The sequence below is a fragment of the Catharus ustulatus genome, chromosome 17 (assembly GCF_009819885.2).
Source record: "Catharus ustulatus isolate bCatUst1 chromosome 17, bCatUst1.pri.v2, whole genome shotgun sequence".
Lineage (NCBI taxonomy): Eukaryota > Metazoa > Chordata > Aves > Passeriformes > Turdidae > Catharus > Catharus ustulatus.
The window spans coordinates 3,424,167-3,443,866 of NC_046237.1; the positions used below are offsets into that span (position 1 = coordinate 3,424,167).

At 39.2% G+C, this 19,700-nt stretch overlaps 1 protein-coding gene across 1 annotated transcript; it reads left to right on the forward strand.

Moving 5' to 3' along the window:
* Positions 1 to 38: 38 nt before the first annotated feature.
* RAB22A (RAB22A, member RAS oncogene family) lies at positions 39 to 19,043 on the forward strand. Its single transcript, XM_033075343.2, has 7 exons — positions 39 to 160; positions 1,960 to 2,039; positions 5,391 to 5,472; positions 9,384 to 9,455; positions 9,584 to 9,690; positions 11,510 to 11,619; positions 12,922 to 19,043. The coding sequence occupies exons 1-7, from the start codon at positions 125 to 127 to the stop codon at positions 13,017 to 13,019; spliced, it is 585 nt and encodes a 194-aa protein (XP_032931234.1). The 5' UTR covers positions 39 to 124; the 3' UTR covers positions 13,020 to 19,043.
* Positions 19,044 to 19,700: the final 657 nt, after the last annotated feature.

Below are 19,700 nucleotides of genomic sequence, written 5' to 3' on the forward strand. Positions count from 1 at the left end.
GCAGCCTGAGGAGGAGCGCGGTGTGCGGGTAACCGGGGCGGGCGGGGGGCGGCCGCCGCGGGGACGGCGATGATCGTGCTGGGCCGCGTCTCAGGCGCTCGCTGAAGGCGCTGCCCGCCCGGCCATGGCTCTGAGGGAGCTGAAAGTTTGCCTTCTGGGGGTAAGTGCTGGGCGGCCGGAGGGAGGGTGGGAGCGGAATGAGGGGCTGGCTGGAGAGGCTCTGTGGTGGCGGGGAGCTTCTTGTCAGAGCTGCGGGAAGGCTCTGGTGATGGCGGAGAGCCTCTGTCACAGGCTGGAGAGGCTCTGTGGCGATGGCGGAGCCTGTGGTAGAGGCACGGAGCGTGGGGAGCTCTCCCCGGGCGCGGGGGGCCCTCGGCCCGTCCCTCTGAGGGACCGGGCGGACGCGCCTTCCCCTCCGCGGTGGAGGCGTCTGCCAGGAGCCAATATCGCTCCTTTTCTAACCTGTTCGCCTTTTAAAAAAATAATAAAGGAATCACGACTATCCAATGCATGCTTCCCTCATCCACCCAGGTTCTTTCAGGCTTGGAGTCCATAAAATAAATAGAAGCACCTGAAATCAAGCTGGTGGGAGAGAGGGAGGGGCCTGAACTTAAATTGTTAAGAACAGATGTAGGAAAGTCTTGTAGGTGGTGGAAGGAGGGGACAGGGAACGAAGGGAAGCAGAAGTTTAAAAATTGAAGGGTGTGAGGCTGTGTCTTGGCTTGGTTTAGTCTGAGAGCCCCACGTTGAACAGGTGGAGGTGTCACCGCCGGCATCGAAACCCTCTGTTGTTCTGAGTTTTTTCTGCTTCTAAATGGCCACATTGCCCTTCAGAAGGGAAGATTATGTGTTTGTGTGCCCTCCGTGTTATGAAGGTATTTGGGGTAACTACTGTTTGTGTTCACCTGACCTGAGAAACCTCTTGTCATGGAAGAAAAGGAGAATAAGCACCAGGAAAACTTGGCCTTGAACTCCCTGAACCAGGAACCACATCTGTGTTTCTCTTTTGTAAGATTTGCTCCGATTAATGAGACTGCAAATGGTATAAAATATAGAGCTATGGTAGTGTGCTTTTTCTCAATAGGAAAACAGCTTGGGTGGAATGAATACCATCATAGGTAGTGCACCTAAATTACTGCAATATTCAGGAGTTTGGGGAAAAAAAATGCATGAATGATGTAAAACTTCATTTTCAGTGAAGGAGTTCCTCAAGGGTTTATTCCTTAAAGTTTTAATGACTCAGGAAATGTAATGCAAAAAGTTTGTCTTTACATGTCTTAATTAAAATACAATTATAAATGCTCAGCTTCTACTGGGAAGTGTTTTACTGCTAGGAGTTTATTTCACTTCTAAATGTAACTTCTATATATCTTTTGCTTTTTAACTGTGGATTCAGGGGTGCAAAAATATCCAGAATTTTTGTTTTTCGTTTCCTCTTTCACCATTTTCGGCACTGTAGAGTTGCATTAGTAACATGTTTCAGGTGTGTCACAAGAAATTTCAAGTCTTTCATTAAGCAGGGTGGGACAGCATTAGTCAGAGGTTGGATGCATGTGTCACACTTGTATAATTTCATGTGCTCCACTGGTCCTCCATCCTGGCAAGCCATACTCAATTGCTGTATATTTTACCAAAAGTGCTCTTTTCCCACTGCTGTTCTATTGCAAGGCATGCATGGCTTTGTAAAAATCCCAGAGTTTGAGTAATAATAAGTGTGAATGTAAATTTTTGTGGTCCTTCAAAAACAATCTTAATAATTTTGCTTAGAAAACTGTATCTTGTCACAGACCTTTCATTTTCTACTAAGCTAATATAATACCTGAAGTATTTCACAACTTCTCTGAGATTCTCTGCAGGAATGTGTTATTCATGGCAGCATACTGCAGGATTTGAGAACAAAAAGAATAATCTGTTCATGGTAACTAATACTACTTTCAACTGTGTCTGTTCTTTTTTTAGGACACTGGTGTGGGGAAATCAAGTATTGTGTGGAGATTTGTTGAAGACAGCTTTGATCCCAACATCAACCCAACAATAGGGTAAGAAACTAAATGAAGTAAATGTGATTTATGCAAGAATAAAATGAAATTACCTGAATGGATCACGGGAGTTCTTCGTGTGTGGCAGCTAAATGTTGTAATAAACATGACTGCAGCCTTAATTAAGCTGTGAGCTACCTTAGGACATGTAGGAGTGTTCTCAGCACTGCTGCACCTTCCATTTTCATTTGCAAGGTCTGGACCCATTTTTGTATTGTTAATCTAAGTTAACAATAAATAAATTACACTACAGAGGCTTCTGCTGAAGGGACAGCATGCTTTTCTCATGCACAACCCTTACATTTCAACATCTAATTATTATGCAGCTCCACAGCTTTTAATTCATGTTTTTTAAGACTCAAGTACTCTAAGTCTCCTAGGTTTTTGAGGGTGGTTAACATACTAATTCAGGTAGGTCTCACCACTAATTAGTTAAAATATTACACATCTGTATTCAATGCACACACAAATCTGATTAAACTGTTTTTGCAGTTGGTCTCATAGGTAAGGGGGATATTTGAAATTTGAGTCTGAGTAGCTACAATATTGATCTCAAATGTTTGAATGGATAGAAGGAAGAGCAAGCATCAGGATTTCTTGGAGTGGTTGGATCGTTTGCTGTCTTTTGCTCTTTTTTTTTTTTTTTTTTGGCTTATGGGAGGACAGCCTTTGCTTGATGCCCAGAGATGTGTGGGGGTGTCAGCACAACTTCCTGCCTCAGGTGTAACACAGGCTCTGCTTCAGCTTTGACTAAAAAAATCCTGCTGATAAAGATCAGATGTGTCTTATCTTGTCCTTCTGAAAAATTGGGGTCCTTGTGGTCTCTCTCTTTTCCCTTACACACCCCTCTTTTTTTGAGTATAAATACTGACATTGAACAAGATGTTCTGTAGAAGTTTGCTTTTGTTTAAATTTCTCTGTTAACAGAGCTTTATTTACAGTACTGAGTTCATTGTAGTTGCTTGAAGTGACAAACTGAAAATCTTTTACCAGCCCTTAAAACCATTCATTGATCTGAGGACTGGTTATTTTGGTAATTTGCTATATAAATTAATCAAAACTTGCTCAAATGCAGGGATTGTGTGAAGCTCCAACAAGATACACAGTCCAAAAACTTAAAGTAAAGTAATTTTTGCTTTTATTTATACCTTGCTTTTAGTTTCTAATTGAGACTAGTAGGTGGAAAGGACAAAGTAATGATTAGAGGAGCTTTGAGCATCTTGCAAAACTAAAGCTGAGTATGTTTCAACTTTATTCCCTGGGTCTTTGAGTTCATGAGATATGATCTTGTTTCCTGTCCTCTTTTCATTCCTCTTAGCATCAGCTGAGCAATCACACTTTGTTGTTGCCAATGTTCATTGCTCAGTTTCTCATATGGGCAGCTGCAGATGCCTTGTCAGAATTCTGCAGCTTTTTTCCCCTTAGGATGCTGAGGGCACATTTAACCAGCATTTACCTCTAGGTACTGCAGAATATCTTGTCTTTCTACAGAGCATCAAAAAGGAATATCAAACAAGTTAGAGTTCCTGCTTGGTTGGGAGAAGCAGCTGGGAAATTTAGTAATAAACCAGACATTATTCCTACTAAAAGTTATCAAGGATAACTCCTTAGAAGGTTTTGTTGACCCAATTGTCACAGGATTTTGAGAAGCATTTAGCCTCTTGTCAGGTACCACTGGGGATGGTTTAGCTGTGGTGTGAATTACAGAAACACAACTTTTCAGTTCAAATTGACTGCACAGGCATGGTTTGGTTTATAGAACCAAGTAAGATAAATTGTGAGAATCTGTGATTTAGGAAACTGTTTCCAAATTGACCATAGAATTCAGATTTGATGCATAATTTGCAGCACTCTTGAAGGAAGTGAAAGTCCCTGCTGTGCTTTACAAGAGATACTCCTATTACTTTGGGGTTTTTTTACTCATTGCAGAAATACATCAGCTAATTAATGGTGTTGAAATGCACTGCAATTAGGCTCTTCCTTTTTAGGGGTGTTGCAACTTTATGTTTGGCTGCTTAAAAGACAAATCAACTTTGGTGATTGACATACTATTTGGCAAATGATCTGGGTTTAAGGAATGGGGAGAAGGTTACCTCTTAACAGCTGAAACATTGTGTAACTGCTCCCTTTCCTTTTCTTTCATGTATCTAGCTAATTGTCCTCTTATAGCATTGAAACAAGTCCAAAGGCTGCAGTTACATTTGCTGCAAAAGTGTCAAGGACATTATTAAGTAGCTCTTAAGCCCCCAGATAAGCTGGAGTTCAGAGTCCTGGGCACAGGTATTCAAAGCTGACCATGCTGAAGTCTCTTGCTGACTGTACAGCAAGTTTGGGGTATTGTAAGAAGCTCCAGTGTCTTCACAATCCTGTAAAAACTGACAGAACAAGTCTGGAAGTCTGCAATATTTTAAAGTGGCAGAAATTAATCACACAATAGGCATTCAAGTTCACAGTGTAGGTCTCATGTGCTTAAAACATTTATATCACCTATAGTGCCTGCTCTACAAGGATTTGAATTCAGTGTTTGGTTTTTCCAGTGAAAAATGTGCCTACAGGTGAGAGATACAGCAAAGGACTCCCTCCCTCCCTCTCTTGTAAAAGAGTAAGGTCACTGAATTCGTGTTCTTGTGGGAAATGCACTCATCCAGCTAAAGCAGATCAAATAAACCACAAAAGTACTCTGCAATATTTAACTGTAAAACATCTAGAATTTGGGCAAGAGGAGAAGAACCTGGAGAACAGGAGAGATGGTTTTTTTGCCTCTGCAAATTAAACTATGGGATGTCAGACAGTATTTGGGAGCTGTGCAGGGTGCAGACAATGAGCAATTTACTCTATTGATTTCTTTGTCCTGTTAACACCTACCAATACTGATACCCATCTCTGATTTTATTCCCAAATATGGATTTACTGGCACTTCTCTGAGTGTTAGTACAGAGACAGAAAAAGCTGATACAAAGGGAAGAATTTGACCTCTATCCCCCCAGAAGTTTCCAGTGTGCACTGAGGTGATTGCTGTGCTGCTGTGAGGAAGGATGTTGTTAAAACACTGACCTTTCTGGGGTTTTAGGTCAGACATCCTATTTTTTTTTTATCCAAAGCTTATAAATAATTAAAATTGATAATTTGCATTCCTGTTGTGTTTTGGCAGTTGAATATCAGTCTCTGAAAGGAAGTTTCATCCTTTCTTAATTTCAGCCTTTATATCTGAAACACTTCATCAATTTGTGTCTTTATATGTGGGGAAAACACTTTTATTGGAATGTGAACCTTTCTGAAAGCTCATGGTGGTAATGAATGTTCTAAGGATGTATTTATATTCTCAAAAAGCATGAACTGTGTATTTTTCAGAGCCTCATTTATGACCAAGACTGTACAGTATCAAAATGAGCTGCATAAATTCCTGATTTGGGATACAGCTGGACAGGAGCGGGTAAGTAAAATCAATATGCACGGAGAAAGTTTGGGCCAGAGCTTGGGCTGCTTTTCAGCTCTGTTCCTGAAAGTCACAAAGTGATCTGGTTTTACAAACATGTATTAGAACAGTTGTTTCTATGCAGGTTCCTATTAGATGTGGGTGCTGTAGATATGTTTTTATTTTTCATTGTTGTCATGATTAAAGTGTAAATGTAAGGAAGATTACCTAAGAGGAGTTTATGAAATTTTAGTCTGGGTTTAGATTCACTGAAAGGGAATGGTCTTCCCACAGAAAACAAGGCTAGTGTGGGGGGAAGCCAGCAGCTGTCTCTAGTACCATTTCTAGTTAAGATTTAAACATTCGATATTTGCAACCAGTGCAGCAACAGGAGAATCAAAGTGAGATGAATTGCTGTGTTTTATGGCACAAGTAAGGCCTTGATCCTGGAAAAATATACAACTGCTGACACATTGTGTTAGCTTCACTGTTAGGGCTGTAAATGTGAGTAGGATGTAGATTTAGGCTCTCCAAAGCAGAGTTTTGAGCAATGTTACAGGTGATAACTGCTCTTTTATTCTTTTGTAAAGTTTCACTAATCAAATCTGATGGTGTTAGAAACTATGGGAGGAATCTCTTTTGAAATTTAAATTTTAATTTGGTAGTTGAGGGTTTTGATCTCTGCAGCATGCATAGTTCTGAGGGGAGGCAACAAAAGCTTTGAAGAAAATGACTAATCAGATGAAATCCCAGCTAATTAATTAGCTTGATTTTTACTTGGAATTTAAAAGGAAGACTTTGCTAGGGAACTTGCTTGCTTATGGATTACTAGTAAGAGTGGTAGAAAATACTGTAGCTGTATGAACAATGCTTATTCTTGCTGTTTCTGCACTGCAAATAAACTACTGGCAGCTGCCAAGTACTCATGATGAGCTTATTCAGGATGTGAGGTAACTGTGACAAAGGCTGGGTTATTACTTTAGGGTAACAATTGGTAAATACAGCTGTTCTGCTCTTCAGGATTGGCTTGAGAAACAGCCCAAACAAAAACAAACCAACAGAACAACCTCCCCCAATAATAACAAACAAAACAAACACCTTGTAAAGCCTCAGTCATCCCTATCCACAGGCACTTGACCTGAAGGATTCCTGGTGGAACTGAGCTGCCAGCTTTTTGGCTTGATAACAACCTTGATGGCTAGGAAATAACTCAAGTGTATTTCTATTATGATTTAGTGCTGTAAATTTTGAATGACAATTTATTTCCTTCCAACTGCACCATATAAAGCAAACTTAAGTTGTCAGTTTTCCAGGAATATGACCAATAGTATCTGTGTTATCAAAAATATCCTGAGCCCTTCCATTCCCAGCAGTCAGTCAGCATTTGCTGTAAATAGTTTGTCTTAAGTGAACATCGTAGCCTGTTCTGGAATGTTATTGCTGCAAAGTGATATTCTGAGAGGTAGAGTATCAATTTTTAGAGGTTGATACTCTTAAATGGAAAGCTTTATAAACATGCCTGCCACTATTTGGCAGGAAACCTCCATTACATTTTAGCATTCCACCTGTTCACTTTAACTGTGCAAGCAATGGGAGGACCCTGTAATTTGGATTCAGCACAACTTATCTGAGGAAGCATCTCTGTACATGACCAGCATGTTCTTGGTCTATTTTTGGTCTCTCAGTGATACCGCTTTAATTTCCTTCTACACAAGTTGCTTGATATCTTTATTGAAATCTAAAAAGGAAAGGTGTCATACCAGGACTCTGACCCAGGAGCTGTGAAGTTTATATCCATGTATGAGAGAAGTCACTTGAGACCCCAGTATAACCAAAGAAATCAGTGAAATGTGAACAAGGATGTTTACTTTGAAATGATTCAGTATCTTCACAGAGGTTTCTTTCTCCAGAGCAGGACAGCACTGTCACTGCTGTCACATGTGGGCTGTACACCTGCCTGGCCCTGAAATCTGCAGCACAGTTTTCTGGTCGTGCAACATGTCTGACAATGAATTATGGAAGGGATTCCCTCTGTGGAATAGATCTGGAATACTAAAAATGTCCACACCATTCTTGGAACTGAAATGTCTCTGCTGAGCTATGATGTGGAATGCATGGAATTCACAGTCCTGGCTTCTTGAGGAGTGTTTGCTGTTTCCCATTTCAAAAGCCCAGCTGCAAATAGTGCTGCACTGCACTGGGCATCCCCCTGCTCTCAGTGGCTTTGGAGTGGCTGGATATCCTTGTTCCAGAGGTGGAAATGTGCACCAAGTCACTCACACACCTCATTTACACACACCTTATTTATTCTCTTTTTTTTTATTTCTACACTGAGTTCAATTGATAGGAGGTCACTTACAGTAATTAGGATTTTTTGCCTTCTTACCTAACAGTTTTGAGTTTCCCTGCATAATTACATTAATAATTCTGTCAAAACACAAATTGGAGGCTGGGGGACAAGCTGAAGTCTTTGGAAAAATTGCAAAAGGAAAATCCAGTGTTTCTGGTAACATCTGTTTTGTTAATATATTTTATCTGCCGACTGCTCTTACGTGGAAAAAAGTATCTAAGTGTTGGCAGACAGGAAATGAGAGTAATACAAAATCAGCAAGTGAAGTTGGTTTATTCCCAATGTAAATAGTGAAATAATCAAAAAGCCAGGTTGCAACCAGTCCAAGTGGTGGTTTACCAAATACATTTCCCTTTATATTTTAGTACTTAGAAGGAAGAGAGGGATTATGTCCCAATGTGAACTGAGTGCCTGCCCATGTTTCCCTTTCCCACTATTAAATATTTTTATATTCTGAACTTTGCATTCAAAATCCTATTTTCAAAACAGAATTTGAGAGCCAAATGTAAATGGTCTGGAATTCTGCTTTATAGCAAGATTTTTATGATTTATTATATTGCTCTCAGTTGAACTGCACTAAGCAAAAGGAAATTGGTATTTTATTAGAAATGAATAAGCCTTTATGAAAAACTGTATCCAATTCATTATTTTTGCCCTGAGAAATACGATGCACAAAAGCTCTAAATCATATATGCTTACATGGAACCAGTTACATGCAATTCAGTCTGCACTTTGATGGAGAGTTCTGGTTGCTAAATTAATTGTCTTGGCGTTTTTAAAGTTGGCAGAATATCCCACTGTTCTTAAGAATGCTTCATTGATAATTTTGATGCAGTTTGATTGTGTACTTTATCACTTTTTTTTAGCACTGGATTCATTAGGTTCTGTCCACACAAAGGTACAAGCCCTCAGAAGCAAACAGACCTGCTGTAGATTTAATTCTGTAAACTGCAAGAAAATTACTGCAGCCTTTTATCTAGCATGTTCCTTAAAGCTCTGCTTGCAGCTGGGCACATAGCTGTGGGCTTTTGCAGGTTTTGGTTTAAACATGCTTCTAAATTTGAGGGAAAAAATTAAGCAAAATCCTTAAAGTGAGATTCTAAAGAAATCAACATTTCTAGCATTTAAGACTGATGACTGATCCAGGGGCCGAGAGGTTCACAGCAGCTTCTGAACATTGCTGATCACAATTAATATGTGCTAGTCTTGCACAAAGTTGACCTTGCTTCTCCCTGCATTTTTGCCCTTGTTTGGTGTTTAAAGTTGAGCACATGGATGTTTATGTAGACAGTCTGTTAAGTGAGAGGTTCTAATCTAGGCAAAATAAGATCAAGTTTGCCTCCCTGCTGTTTGCAGTAGGTGCTGCTGAGCCCCACACGATTTATTGCCTGGCCTTAGGAGAACAATGCCTTCCTGGGAGATTATGTGCTCTACTGCACAGACTAGTTGTGACTGTAAAGGGAAGTTCTGCACTGCTATGATCTTGGTTTTCATTTTTTCCAATAGTAAGAATAATGATAGTGAGGTTCTGGAGGTCAGTGGAAGGTCAAGTTTATGCTGTTTGCTGTCTTTCTTCCAGTTTCGTGCTTTAGCCCCGATGTATTACCGTGGGTCAGCAGCAGCCATTATAGTGTATGACATCACAAAAGAGGTAAGAAACCTAATCTTGACCCAGCATTACAATTTCTGTGGTTTTTTATTTGTGTCATGGGCCAGTTCTGACTCTTAATTTCTTAATTCCTTCCATCTTCTTTCTTTTTTTTTTTTTTTCCACATTAGGAAACTTTCTCAACGTTAAAGAACTGGGTGAAAGAGCTTCGCCAGCATGGACCTCCCAACATTGTTGTAGCTATTGCAGGAAATAAGTGTGATCTTAATGATGTCAGGTAAATAACTGCTATCAGTTTTGAGGGTTTTCCTTAAGCCCTAGCATTAAATATTTTAAGACTGTAAAGCAGCTGAAAGGTATAGAACCATTTAAGCTGTTCTGCTCTAGTGTTGTAGTTTCACAAGGGTTTTGAGCTGTTTCTACTGTCAGAGGACATGGGGTTTGAGCTCTTTCTGCTGTCAGAAGATGTGGTTAGTCTGCCCTTGGATGGTCTCAGCCACTTCCTCCCCTGTGCTGATGTGAATGCACGTGTGATTGGGCAGTAAATTGGGCTGTAAAATGGATCCAGATTAAAACTAACCCTTTAAAAAAAAAAGTAAAAAAACTGATCCAAGTATATTTATCTTTCTCACACCATGAACACTTGCTGGCATAACGGTGTGGGCATAGCAGGGCTAGGAATGAGCAGTTTACAGGCAGACAGGATTAGCTTTTCTGGTGGCAGTGCCAAGTTACACAAACCTAAACTGCCTGTGAAACTATAGTGTAATAGAAGCTGTTTACCTCACTTTACAAGAAGTGCCCCTGTCAGTCTGTAGCACCTCATTTTGTTAGGAAAAACACCAAGCCTGTTGGAAAGCATTGTGTAGGTTTTTCTAACTTGCTTGTTCAGGTGCCTTCCTTCCCTGCTTAAATATTGGGGTGGAATTGGCTGTGGCCAAAATAGTTGCAGGGAGCGGGAAAAGCTCTTGAGAAACTTTATGAACAGCCAAATTTTCAGGAAGGCATGTACTAAAAACAAAAGAAGGCCTTTTTTTATTGATGTCCTGGTTAAATAAGCCAAAATTCAGAAAGAAGGTGTGTGTAAACTTCTTGGGTTTAGGTTTCACTGGAAAAGGCACCACAGCTGGTGTCTCAAAGGAGACAGCTGGTTATATGTTTAAAGAACCACTGCAAAGGTGGCTCTCAGTATGGTTTTACAAATTGTTAATACCTAGAAGTTATCTAGGGAGCTCTAATAACACTCATTAGGAAAAGCATGTCTTTTGAAGGAAATAGAGTGTAAAATTATTTAGAACAGAATTTGCATCTCACATGCTCAGCTGGCCTTGTAAAGTGTAAACATTGCTATTCAAGCTAATGAGGAAGATTCCTTGTATTTTTATCAAGGGCAGTATTTGAGTCACTGCTCAAAGTCCATGGTCTTGATATCCTAAAGTCCCTCATTACTGTAAGCAGCCAGTGTGTTGTAGAAATTGTACATGAAGTGATACAACATAAAGTCCAGACCTCCCTACAGGTGTTGGAGTTTGTGTTTTTCATTTTGTTTAAGGAAAAATACAAAATAATCAGCTTGCCTACTTTGAGATGCAGAATAACTTGTATATTTCTGTGAGCTCAGTATAACAATATTCCTCTTTCAGAGCTGCATCTTCAAGCAAAGTAAATGCTGCACTGATGATTTGTGCAGTGTTGGGAGATACTTTGATTTTGTAAAAAGTCATAAGAAATGCCCAGGATCATTGGAATTAATGCTTCAGGATCTTCTTAGGACATACAAAGCTGGTGGGGTAACACATCTCGGGAGAATTGATTGCAGCCCTAAGCTTAGAGCACTCCAGACCAAACCACTGCAATGTTGTCAGATGGATTAAGGCCTTGGGTAGTTCATGGCTGTGCTCATAGCTCAGGGCAGGGAGACAGCACAGAGTAAAGAATGAGCCTGCTCCAGCATGAGGGAGCACTGTGATGCCAAACAGGTAAAATATTCATGATAGGAGACACTTAAAAACTTAATCTGTCCCTTAAGGTTTTGAGTAATGGGGTTCTTTTGCATTCATGAATTTTTCTTTGCTTTTTTTTTTTTTTTTTTCCAGAGAAGTCATGGAAAAAGATGCTAAAGACTATGCAGATTCCATTCATGCAATATTTGTAGAGACAAGTGCAAAAAATGCAATAAACATTAATGAACTCTTTATAGAAATTAGTAAGTATTTAAACAATTAATATATTTTCTTCTGCAAAAAAGATTGAGTAGAAATTCTGTATTGCTTTTTGTGCTTTTTAGGTGAAAATTTACAGACTTTATGCTAAATTTGTTACAATCTGACATGACTGCAAACTGCAAAATGAACTGCATTAATTTCTGGTCACCTGATGACCTCTAAATATTCCTTCTAGAGGTTTTCAGCCTACTGTGATGCTACTGGATAAATAGCAGACAAGGTGCTCATGTCAGAAGTCAGTGTCAACTTACCATGTCTGTTATTGAATGTTCCAATTAGTACTTCCAAGGTTATGGAAGAAGAAAGAAATGAGGAAGATCCAGACTTTATACATCTGAGAAAAGGAATTCATTTCTCACTCTCAGTGCTTGTACTTAGGCTAAAGAAGTGTATTTTAAAAATGCAAGAATTCATAAATACCAGATTACTGCATGGGGAATAGCAACTACTGCATGTGGATTTTCCTTAAGTATGTTTGTAGTACCTTGGGGTTTTTTTATATTAAATTGCAAATCTTTTCTGTCCCATTTGTGGTGAGGACAACAATGATACTTTTTATATGTGTGACTAAAAAGCAGACAGTATTCCAAAGTGAATTCTTTGCAATGTTATTTGGAGGATATGTGTCAAGTAGCAGCATCAATGTGCAGGTGTGTCAGCTTGTTTGTGAAAAGAGGACTAACTACAGAAACATCAGACTTAAGGAAAAAAAGTAGGGTCTATAGAAGCAGTTGAAAATATTGAGGCTGATGTAAGAAGTATGTGCTGTAGATTGGCTTCCTGATTTATTGACTTAATAGTTGCTCTCTAAAATTGATCTTGAATAAATTATGGGGGAAAAAAATCATAAATCCTCCTCAGAAGAGAATGCTCAGCTAGGAACAGTCCATTTTAAAGACTGATGAGATGAGTAAAGCAGCTCTCTCTACAAGCACTCCTTTGTTAAACCCGATGCAGGTGATCTGTGGAAATGCAGGTCAAGGTGCTTGTTCTCAAAGTATTCTCCAAGTGCTTTTACAGCTCAGCTATCCAGGTCTAGATGAGCCTGAAGTGTAACTGCTGCTAAATCCACTTCAAACCATCTCTGCTGTTCTTTTGTGCAGCCATCCCTCTTACAGACATAACACAGACTGTTGCTGCCATCCTGCTGGGCAGGAATGTCATCCCTAGTGACCTACAACTACTTGAAGACACATTTTTGTATACAGAGCTTACACCAGATGCTTAGAATTAGTTTCAAGTCTAACATTTCCTATAAATTTCTTTTTCCTGCCTCCTTGTAGGTCGCAGAATTCCATCCACTGACACCAACCCTGCATCCAGTGGGAAGGGCTTCAAACTTCGACGACAGCCATCGGTGACAAAGCGCAGCTGCTGTTGACTGACCCCTTAGAAAATCAAACTTGTTTATACAGTAGGTGGTCTTGGAAGTTAATAGTTCACGTTGGGTTTATATTATCAGTCTTAGATCTTTATCTGCTGGTGTTCACACACCCGAGGTCCCCCAAGAAGGGACGGGCTCACCGGACACCTGCACGCGCAGAAAGGACTGCGGTGGTCAGGGCAGCCTGCTGCCTCCCTCAGCGTGCAGTGTCTCTTGCATTCAAAGGGAATCCATCATCACTTTTTTGGCCTTGCTTGATTGGAAGGTGACTACGTGGATGGTAGAACTGAAATGTTTTCATAGTTTTGTAATCAAGGTTTCGGGAGGTTTTTTGTAAAAAGGGAAATGAGCACTTTTGTGGGAGATTGGGTTAGGAGGAGTCTGGAAGTTAGATGTCATTTCTTCCTTTTCTTCAGTGAGCCTTATTTGAAATTTTGGTGTAGCTAATCCAAAGTATGACGGGATAGTTGATGTGAGATGGCTACAGAATAAGGAACTGAAGAGAAATAGTAGGCAAATCAGTCCATCCAGTCCCCAAATCCCATTTGCACTTTTTATTTAAGAATGATCTGCACTGGGGAAGGGGACACAAGCAACAAATCTTAAACCACAGACAATCTTCTTTTTCATGCTGACTGTAATCACTTTAAGGCAAACTGGTATGCTTATAGGCATCTTTTTTGTTGTTACAAGTTTTTTCAATATTAGAATGTCAGTTGAAGAAAATTACTTGTAGATCTGACTAAATTAAGTGGTTACTGACTAAAAAGAGATGCTGGAAACAGATGCTGCCAGTGGTTCTGATAAGACCTACAAGTTTTTGGGGAAAGCTTTTAATTGCTTGGCATGTGTAAAGTGTTCATATTATATTTATGAGACCAGTGTTTAAAGTGTTATAAATTATGTAAAAAATAATACAATCTTCTACACTCCTTCCATTCCACACCTAGGGATAAACTCTTGGGGAATCTCCTCAGGGTTTTTTTCCTGCATTTTAGGTATTGTCACTGTGAGTTCATCCAGAGGCAGATGAAATTCTTTCTCTTTCAATGACATTTGAAAGGGCCAATAAAAAAATCCTGTTGGGGCAGCACGAGGCCTGTCTGTTAAAGATGCTTTCATCTGGGGTGCACCCAGCCTTTCCTATTTTGGGCACAAAAATACACATAGGAAGTAACCTTAAGACGTGGTAATGTAGATCATTACCTCTTGGTTCCTGGGGTTTCTCGTCTGTGAAGGTTTTTAGCAAATCAGTGTTTAGCTTATTCTGTATGGGTTTTAGTAAGCTTTCAATTAAACTCTAGGTTGACCATACCTGTTTGTGCTATTTTATTTATTTTTATTTTTTGTTTCTTACCAGCACTAGTGAGAAACTTTTATACTTTTGAAGAAAAAGAGCTTAATAGACTTGAGTATATACTAAAATATGCTGGTTAGCTTTAGTATCAAACTGAGGTCATGATGATGCTTACTCTTTTTTTTTAATCTGGTTTTCTATCATCTCAAGTATTTTCTCTGAAGGAAATGTAGGAAAATTTGTAAGAAATGAAAGGCCTTGTACTTCAGATTCATTTGTTAGTGAAAATTCTTGGAGAGCTGGAGCAAAACAGGCAAACTGGTACAGTGAGGTTTTTGGACAAGTCAGTGAGCTTAATGATATTTGGTGACTACATTTTTGTCATGCCTTTTCCTTACCCTGCCTGCATTGCCAATTCTGCCTTCTTTGCCATAGTCCTACAAGCTCCATGCTTCTAGAGAGCCCAAGAAATCCAACTTCATGGGTATGCACCCTATGCTTTCTGCAGTCCTGATCTTGAATTACTGCAGGTAATGTGTAACAGATTGTCCCATCTGCCAGCCCTGGAGTGAGGCTGTGAGGCCTAATACCTGCCTATTTAAAAAGACAGATAGTTGATAGAAGTTCTTCTGAGTCCAGATAAGTGATTATTAATCACTGGCCCTGCTGAAAGCTGGAATGCAATCTTCCCTGCATGAGATGCACATGCTTATTGTTTCATTTTTGGAGGAGAAAAAAGGTTTCTTTTGTATTAATAATTTGTTAGGTCAGCTGCTTTGATCTTGCACTAGGCTTGCTGGAATTTATTTTATTTTGTCCTAACACGGCTCCTCTATTTGGAGACACATTGGTTTTGGAGTGCTGATTATCAACCATTCCAGCTAAATTTTTAGTAACTTTTTTCCTGGTAAGAAATTGTTTAAAAAGCTCAGGATTAAAGTTTTATTTCACCATGTCTTTCTCTCTAATGAGTGGAGCTCATCAGAGAGACTCAACTTTCAGATACTGTCAAAGGGAATTTCACAATCTCAGAATGGTTCAGGTTGAAAGGGATCACAGTGGGTCATCTGGTTGAACCTCCCTGCTCAAGCAGGGTCATCCCAGAGCACATTGCACAGATTAATTTCTGCAGAAAGGACAAAAGTGTCATGTATGTAAAAATGTAACGAGGTGTATGTTATATCATTGATCCAAAACATTTTTAGCTGAAAAAATATGACTATTGCAACTTCTAAACACCACCACTTCTTTCTCATGAAAGTTATAGAATTGAACAAAAGCATAATTTGATAAATACTTCATTCTTAAGCTTTGGAGCAACTTGAATGTCCTCTCCAGGTTTTGGAAGGTGTCTTCATCTGACCCTCTGTTAAAACAGTCACTTGGCTGACTTGCCATGCTCTCAGTCTGTGCTGTAGGTAGTTTTGTAGGATATTTTATATACATGCTGAAAACTGGCATATCAAGTACTCAAGCAGATGAAATTTGGAAGCTGAAATTTAGTAGCATCTAGTAATCATACTACTGAAAATTGTTATAGGTGCTTTGAAAAGTTCTAAGACAATTCTAACAGCTTTTGCTGTTGCTGTGAAGGTCAAGACTTTGTTTTAGGTCCAACAAATCACTGCACTCCAGATCCCTGCTGACATCAGTGAGACCCTTCCTTTAAGTGCTGCAGGATCACAGTTAATGGTTTAGAAGGATGTTTGTGCAGACTGGAGTTTTTGATGTGTTGCTTTACATTTAATGCTACCAGCCTGCTCAAGAAGGATTATTTATTTGTTTGGGAGGAGAGTAAGAGGAGAGGAGACAGGACCTACTTATTGATTTGGAAGTCTAATCCTTTAACCTGGTTGAGGGAGAACAACATTGTTGTTAAACTTCATTTTAATTATTAAAAAGTAATTCACAGTGAAAATCTTGAATGGTTTAAAAGTTGGCCTCAGCAAGATTTTTGTGTTGCACTGTTAAGCTTAAGTTATTCCTTCACATTAGTGTTTAATTCCAGTATAACACATTATTCACTGGAAAAGGAAGCTTTAGCAGTGATGTTTGAATTACTTGCTTGTGAAACAGTCTTTAGTGTGTGCTAAGGATGGTGTAGGCTATTTGTGGTGTGCTGTGTCAGCAATCTGCACAGGAATGGATGATTTACAGGACAGAAGCTGTCAGAACAGTGGAGCTGCTCACCCTGGAGTGAACCTCACTCAGCAGCAATAGCTACAGACAAGCAGGGCAAAATCATCTCCAACATGAGGAGAACCTGCATAATTCACTGGCTTCAACTTCTACATTGCCTGCTCATTTTGGGAAAAGGCTTCATGTATCTCTCCTGCATACTTGCAGCTTCTAAAAAGGGCCTTTTGGTTCATAGTTGAGAGAAAAGGACAAAATTTCTTAACTTTTCTAGCAGGAAGTCATTGTACAGCCACCTGAGATGGTTACTCAAAGCAGAATTGTGTACTTGGAATTAAGTCTCTAAAAAATCTGCAAAAAATTCCCTATAGAAAACTGTTGATGTTTTATGTTCAGGTCCCATCTCTGGTAGTAGATCACAGCCTAGTGATGGTAGGTGATAGAAGATTTACAGAAATATGATGATTGTGTGAATTACCAATATAAGATGGAAATACAGGTTCTAGTACTAAAATAGTCATGTTACCTTTCCTTTGGGTCATATGGCTCAGGCTTGTCAAAAGGAATATGCTTGAAAATACAAAAATTCAGGTGCCAAAACGTTATTCCCTAAAATTATTTAGGACCTCTCACACTGTTTGTTTCTGAAAAATCCCTTCTGATATTCTGGAGTCTCAAAAGTCTAAATGTAAATCACTTCTTGTTCAGCTACAGTCAAAAATGCATGACTTGGAAAAAAATCAAACAAATATTACCAGGCTTTATCCCTGAAGTGTCACAGAGAACAAATCTTTCAAGGGATATAAGACTATCCTGAAATCCAAGAATACTGATGGGCTTAGCCTCTGACATGTCAAAATGTTCTAGGGTCAGCTTTTTCCTCCTTCCCCCCCACTCTCTTTCCTGCCACCCCACCCAACCTTGAATTTTTAACATAATGTTGTCAGAGTGTCCATGCTATAAAGAGCTATTCAGAAATACTTAGAAAAGTTCTAATGGCTGAGAGTTACTTGGTGCTCCCTATTTTACATGAAGAATTGAGGCAGTTGTATTCTCAGTCTAGAATAAAGATATCTTGAAGAAACAATTTTGCTGTTCCTGTTAATCAACCTGCAAATTGAGGTTCCTAAATTTTTGCTTAAACACTAACTAGAAATTTTATTTAAGGAGCTAATGACCTTTATAAAGATTTTCTTTTAAGAAGGTTAGGGTTTACTTTGCTTGGTTTCTCTTGATGTTTTCACACATGTATTATTGAACAAACCAGCTTTTTCAAATGTTGAAAGACACAGACCACTCTTCTGTCATGCTCTTCATCACTTTGGGTGTAATGCACCATCCAGTTGCTGCACTTGAACATTCTGTAACTCTGACACCTTGATACTATCTTGCCTCACTTTTACTCATGTTACAGTATGTATTTCCTATTAAATCCATTATGTTTTCTTGGCAATTTGTTCTTTGTTTCCTTATGGGATTTAGACAATGGTAGGTGCTGAGTGTCTCTTCTGCCACAAAGTTGTAGAAGTATTTGTCACAGGAGCAAATATTTGTAGGCAAAATGGTAATTCATTAGCACAGCCTTATGAAACTGTTACAGCAGCTGAGACCTGTGCCATGACTGTATTTTACCACATAATGAAGGCTAAAAGCACATTCACCTGGAGCAGCAAGTTATTGTAAGCTTCTAGTCAATTCTTCTGTATTTTACCTTTCTTTCTTGCACTTCCTCTTTCTGAAATTGTGTATCCAGCACTGACACTGTGATGGTGAATTAACTGATTTAAGGCACAGAAGTGGATTGCATTTCTGTAGCTAAGATGCTTAAGACTTCCTGGCAATCCTTCCACTTGTACCCACCACACTGAGGACAGTGAAGGAAAAAAAAGGATTTTTTTCTGAACGAGAAACTGCATTCGTGTGTTCAGGACACAAAAATAACCTGATATGCATAGAGCTCTTGCAGTGTAGTAAATGTTTGCCTGTAAAATGTGTCAAGGTTAACCTTTGTATCAGCAATTCTTGTCACTCATAACATTCTGCCTTTTCATTCTAGGATGGGGTTAACCTGTTACAAAGGTTGAAAGGTCTGTGCCTTGTTACTATATTATCTCTTACTAAAACAAACTTAAGCCGCTCAAAGTTACAGAGCATTTGCAGCACTGTAAACTGCACAAATTTCCAACCATTGCTTCACTGCATGAAGTGTAGTCAGATTACTAGTGATGAAATATTGTAGTGATGAATTCCCAAGCTTATGAATGTTTTGAGACTTTTTTTTTTTAGTCTTCTCTTGGGCTGGTCCTGAGAGTGTGTACAGGTTTGTCTGTATTGTTGGTTTGTAGATGCTAATGAGGAAAACCAGGCTTTTGTTCTCTCCTTTTTGGTTGAATTGTTACACTCCCATATAGTGCATAGAATGCAAATAAAGAAATGTTGATTTGACATAATCTAAACAGCCTTTTCAGCCTAAGCATTCATAATAAACTTTTATAGTGTAATAACATGCTAAATCACTACCAGTCTGATGTATTGTGCAAAAAAAAAAAGGTGTAAACATTTTATTAATAAAAAGCTTTGTTTATAAATATGCTGGCTTGTTTATAAATGCTTCCAAAATTCTCCACATCTTAAAAAACAGTCTCTATAGCAATATAATTATAGAAGAGGAATGTAAGCAATAGCTTACATGTACAAATGACTGGAATAGCTGTTTTCCAGAAGTCCTGACTACTGGTGTTCAGAAACTGGAGCTTTTCCCTGGTTTATGTACACACAGACAAAGGCAGAAGATCTTGTGCAAAGAAGGGATGGGGGGAAACAGCAGAAAGAATGCAGCTTTTGTGTAACACTTCCTTTCTTTTCTGTGTCTGAGAAACTGCAGGCCACACACAGTCTTGACAAGCAGGGTAAGGCCTGAAAAATTCTATCAGGGCCAAGTTATTTAATACATTGCTTTTACATTAAACTGGATGAAATGCACAGTTCTCAACTGCTTAGGCCAGGTTTCTGTCAATCAAAACTGTGAAGTGCTTTTAATATCTGCATAGTGTCATGGGGCCTGTTGTGCTGGGAAGGGATCTTCTCTTGTTTGTTAATACAGCCAGCTGGTTGGTAGCTTGCTTTTTTTAAATCACTGCTCTGTTGCTTATGTAGTCCCCAAAAATAGGGATTTGGCTGCAGTTAACTCGCTTGTCTTACATGATGCTTAAAAGATGTGGTTTGGTTGCTTCAATCTGGGATGC

Coding starts and splice junctions, on each gene's coding strand:
- RAB22A (XM_033075343.2), top strand. CDS start 125: ATGGCTCTGAGGGAGCTGAAAGTTTGCCTTCTGGGG. Junction 161..1,959: donor TGAAAGTTTGCCTTCTGGGG/GTAAGTGCTGGG, acceptor TTCTTTTTTTAG/GACACTGGTGTGGGGAAATC. Junction 9,691..11,509: donor TGTGATCTTAATGATGTCAG/GTAAATAACTGC, acceptor TTTTTTTTCCAG/AGAAGTCATGGAAAAAGATG.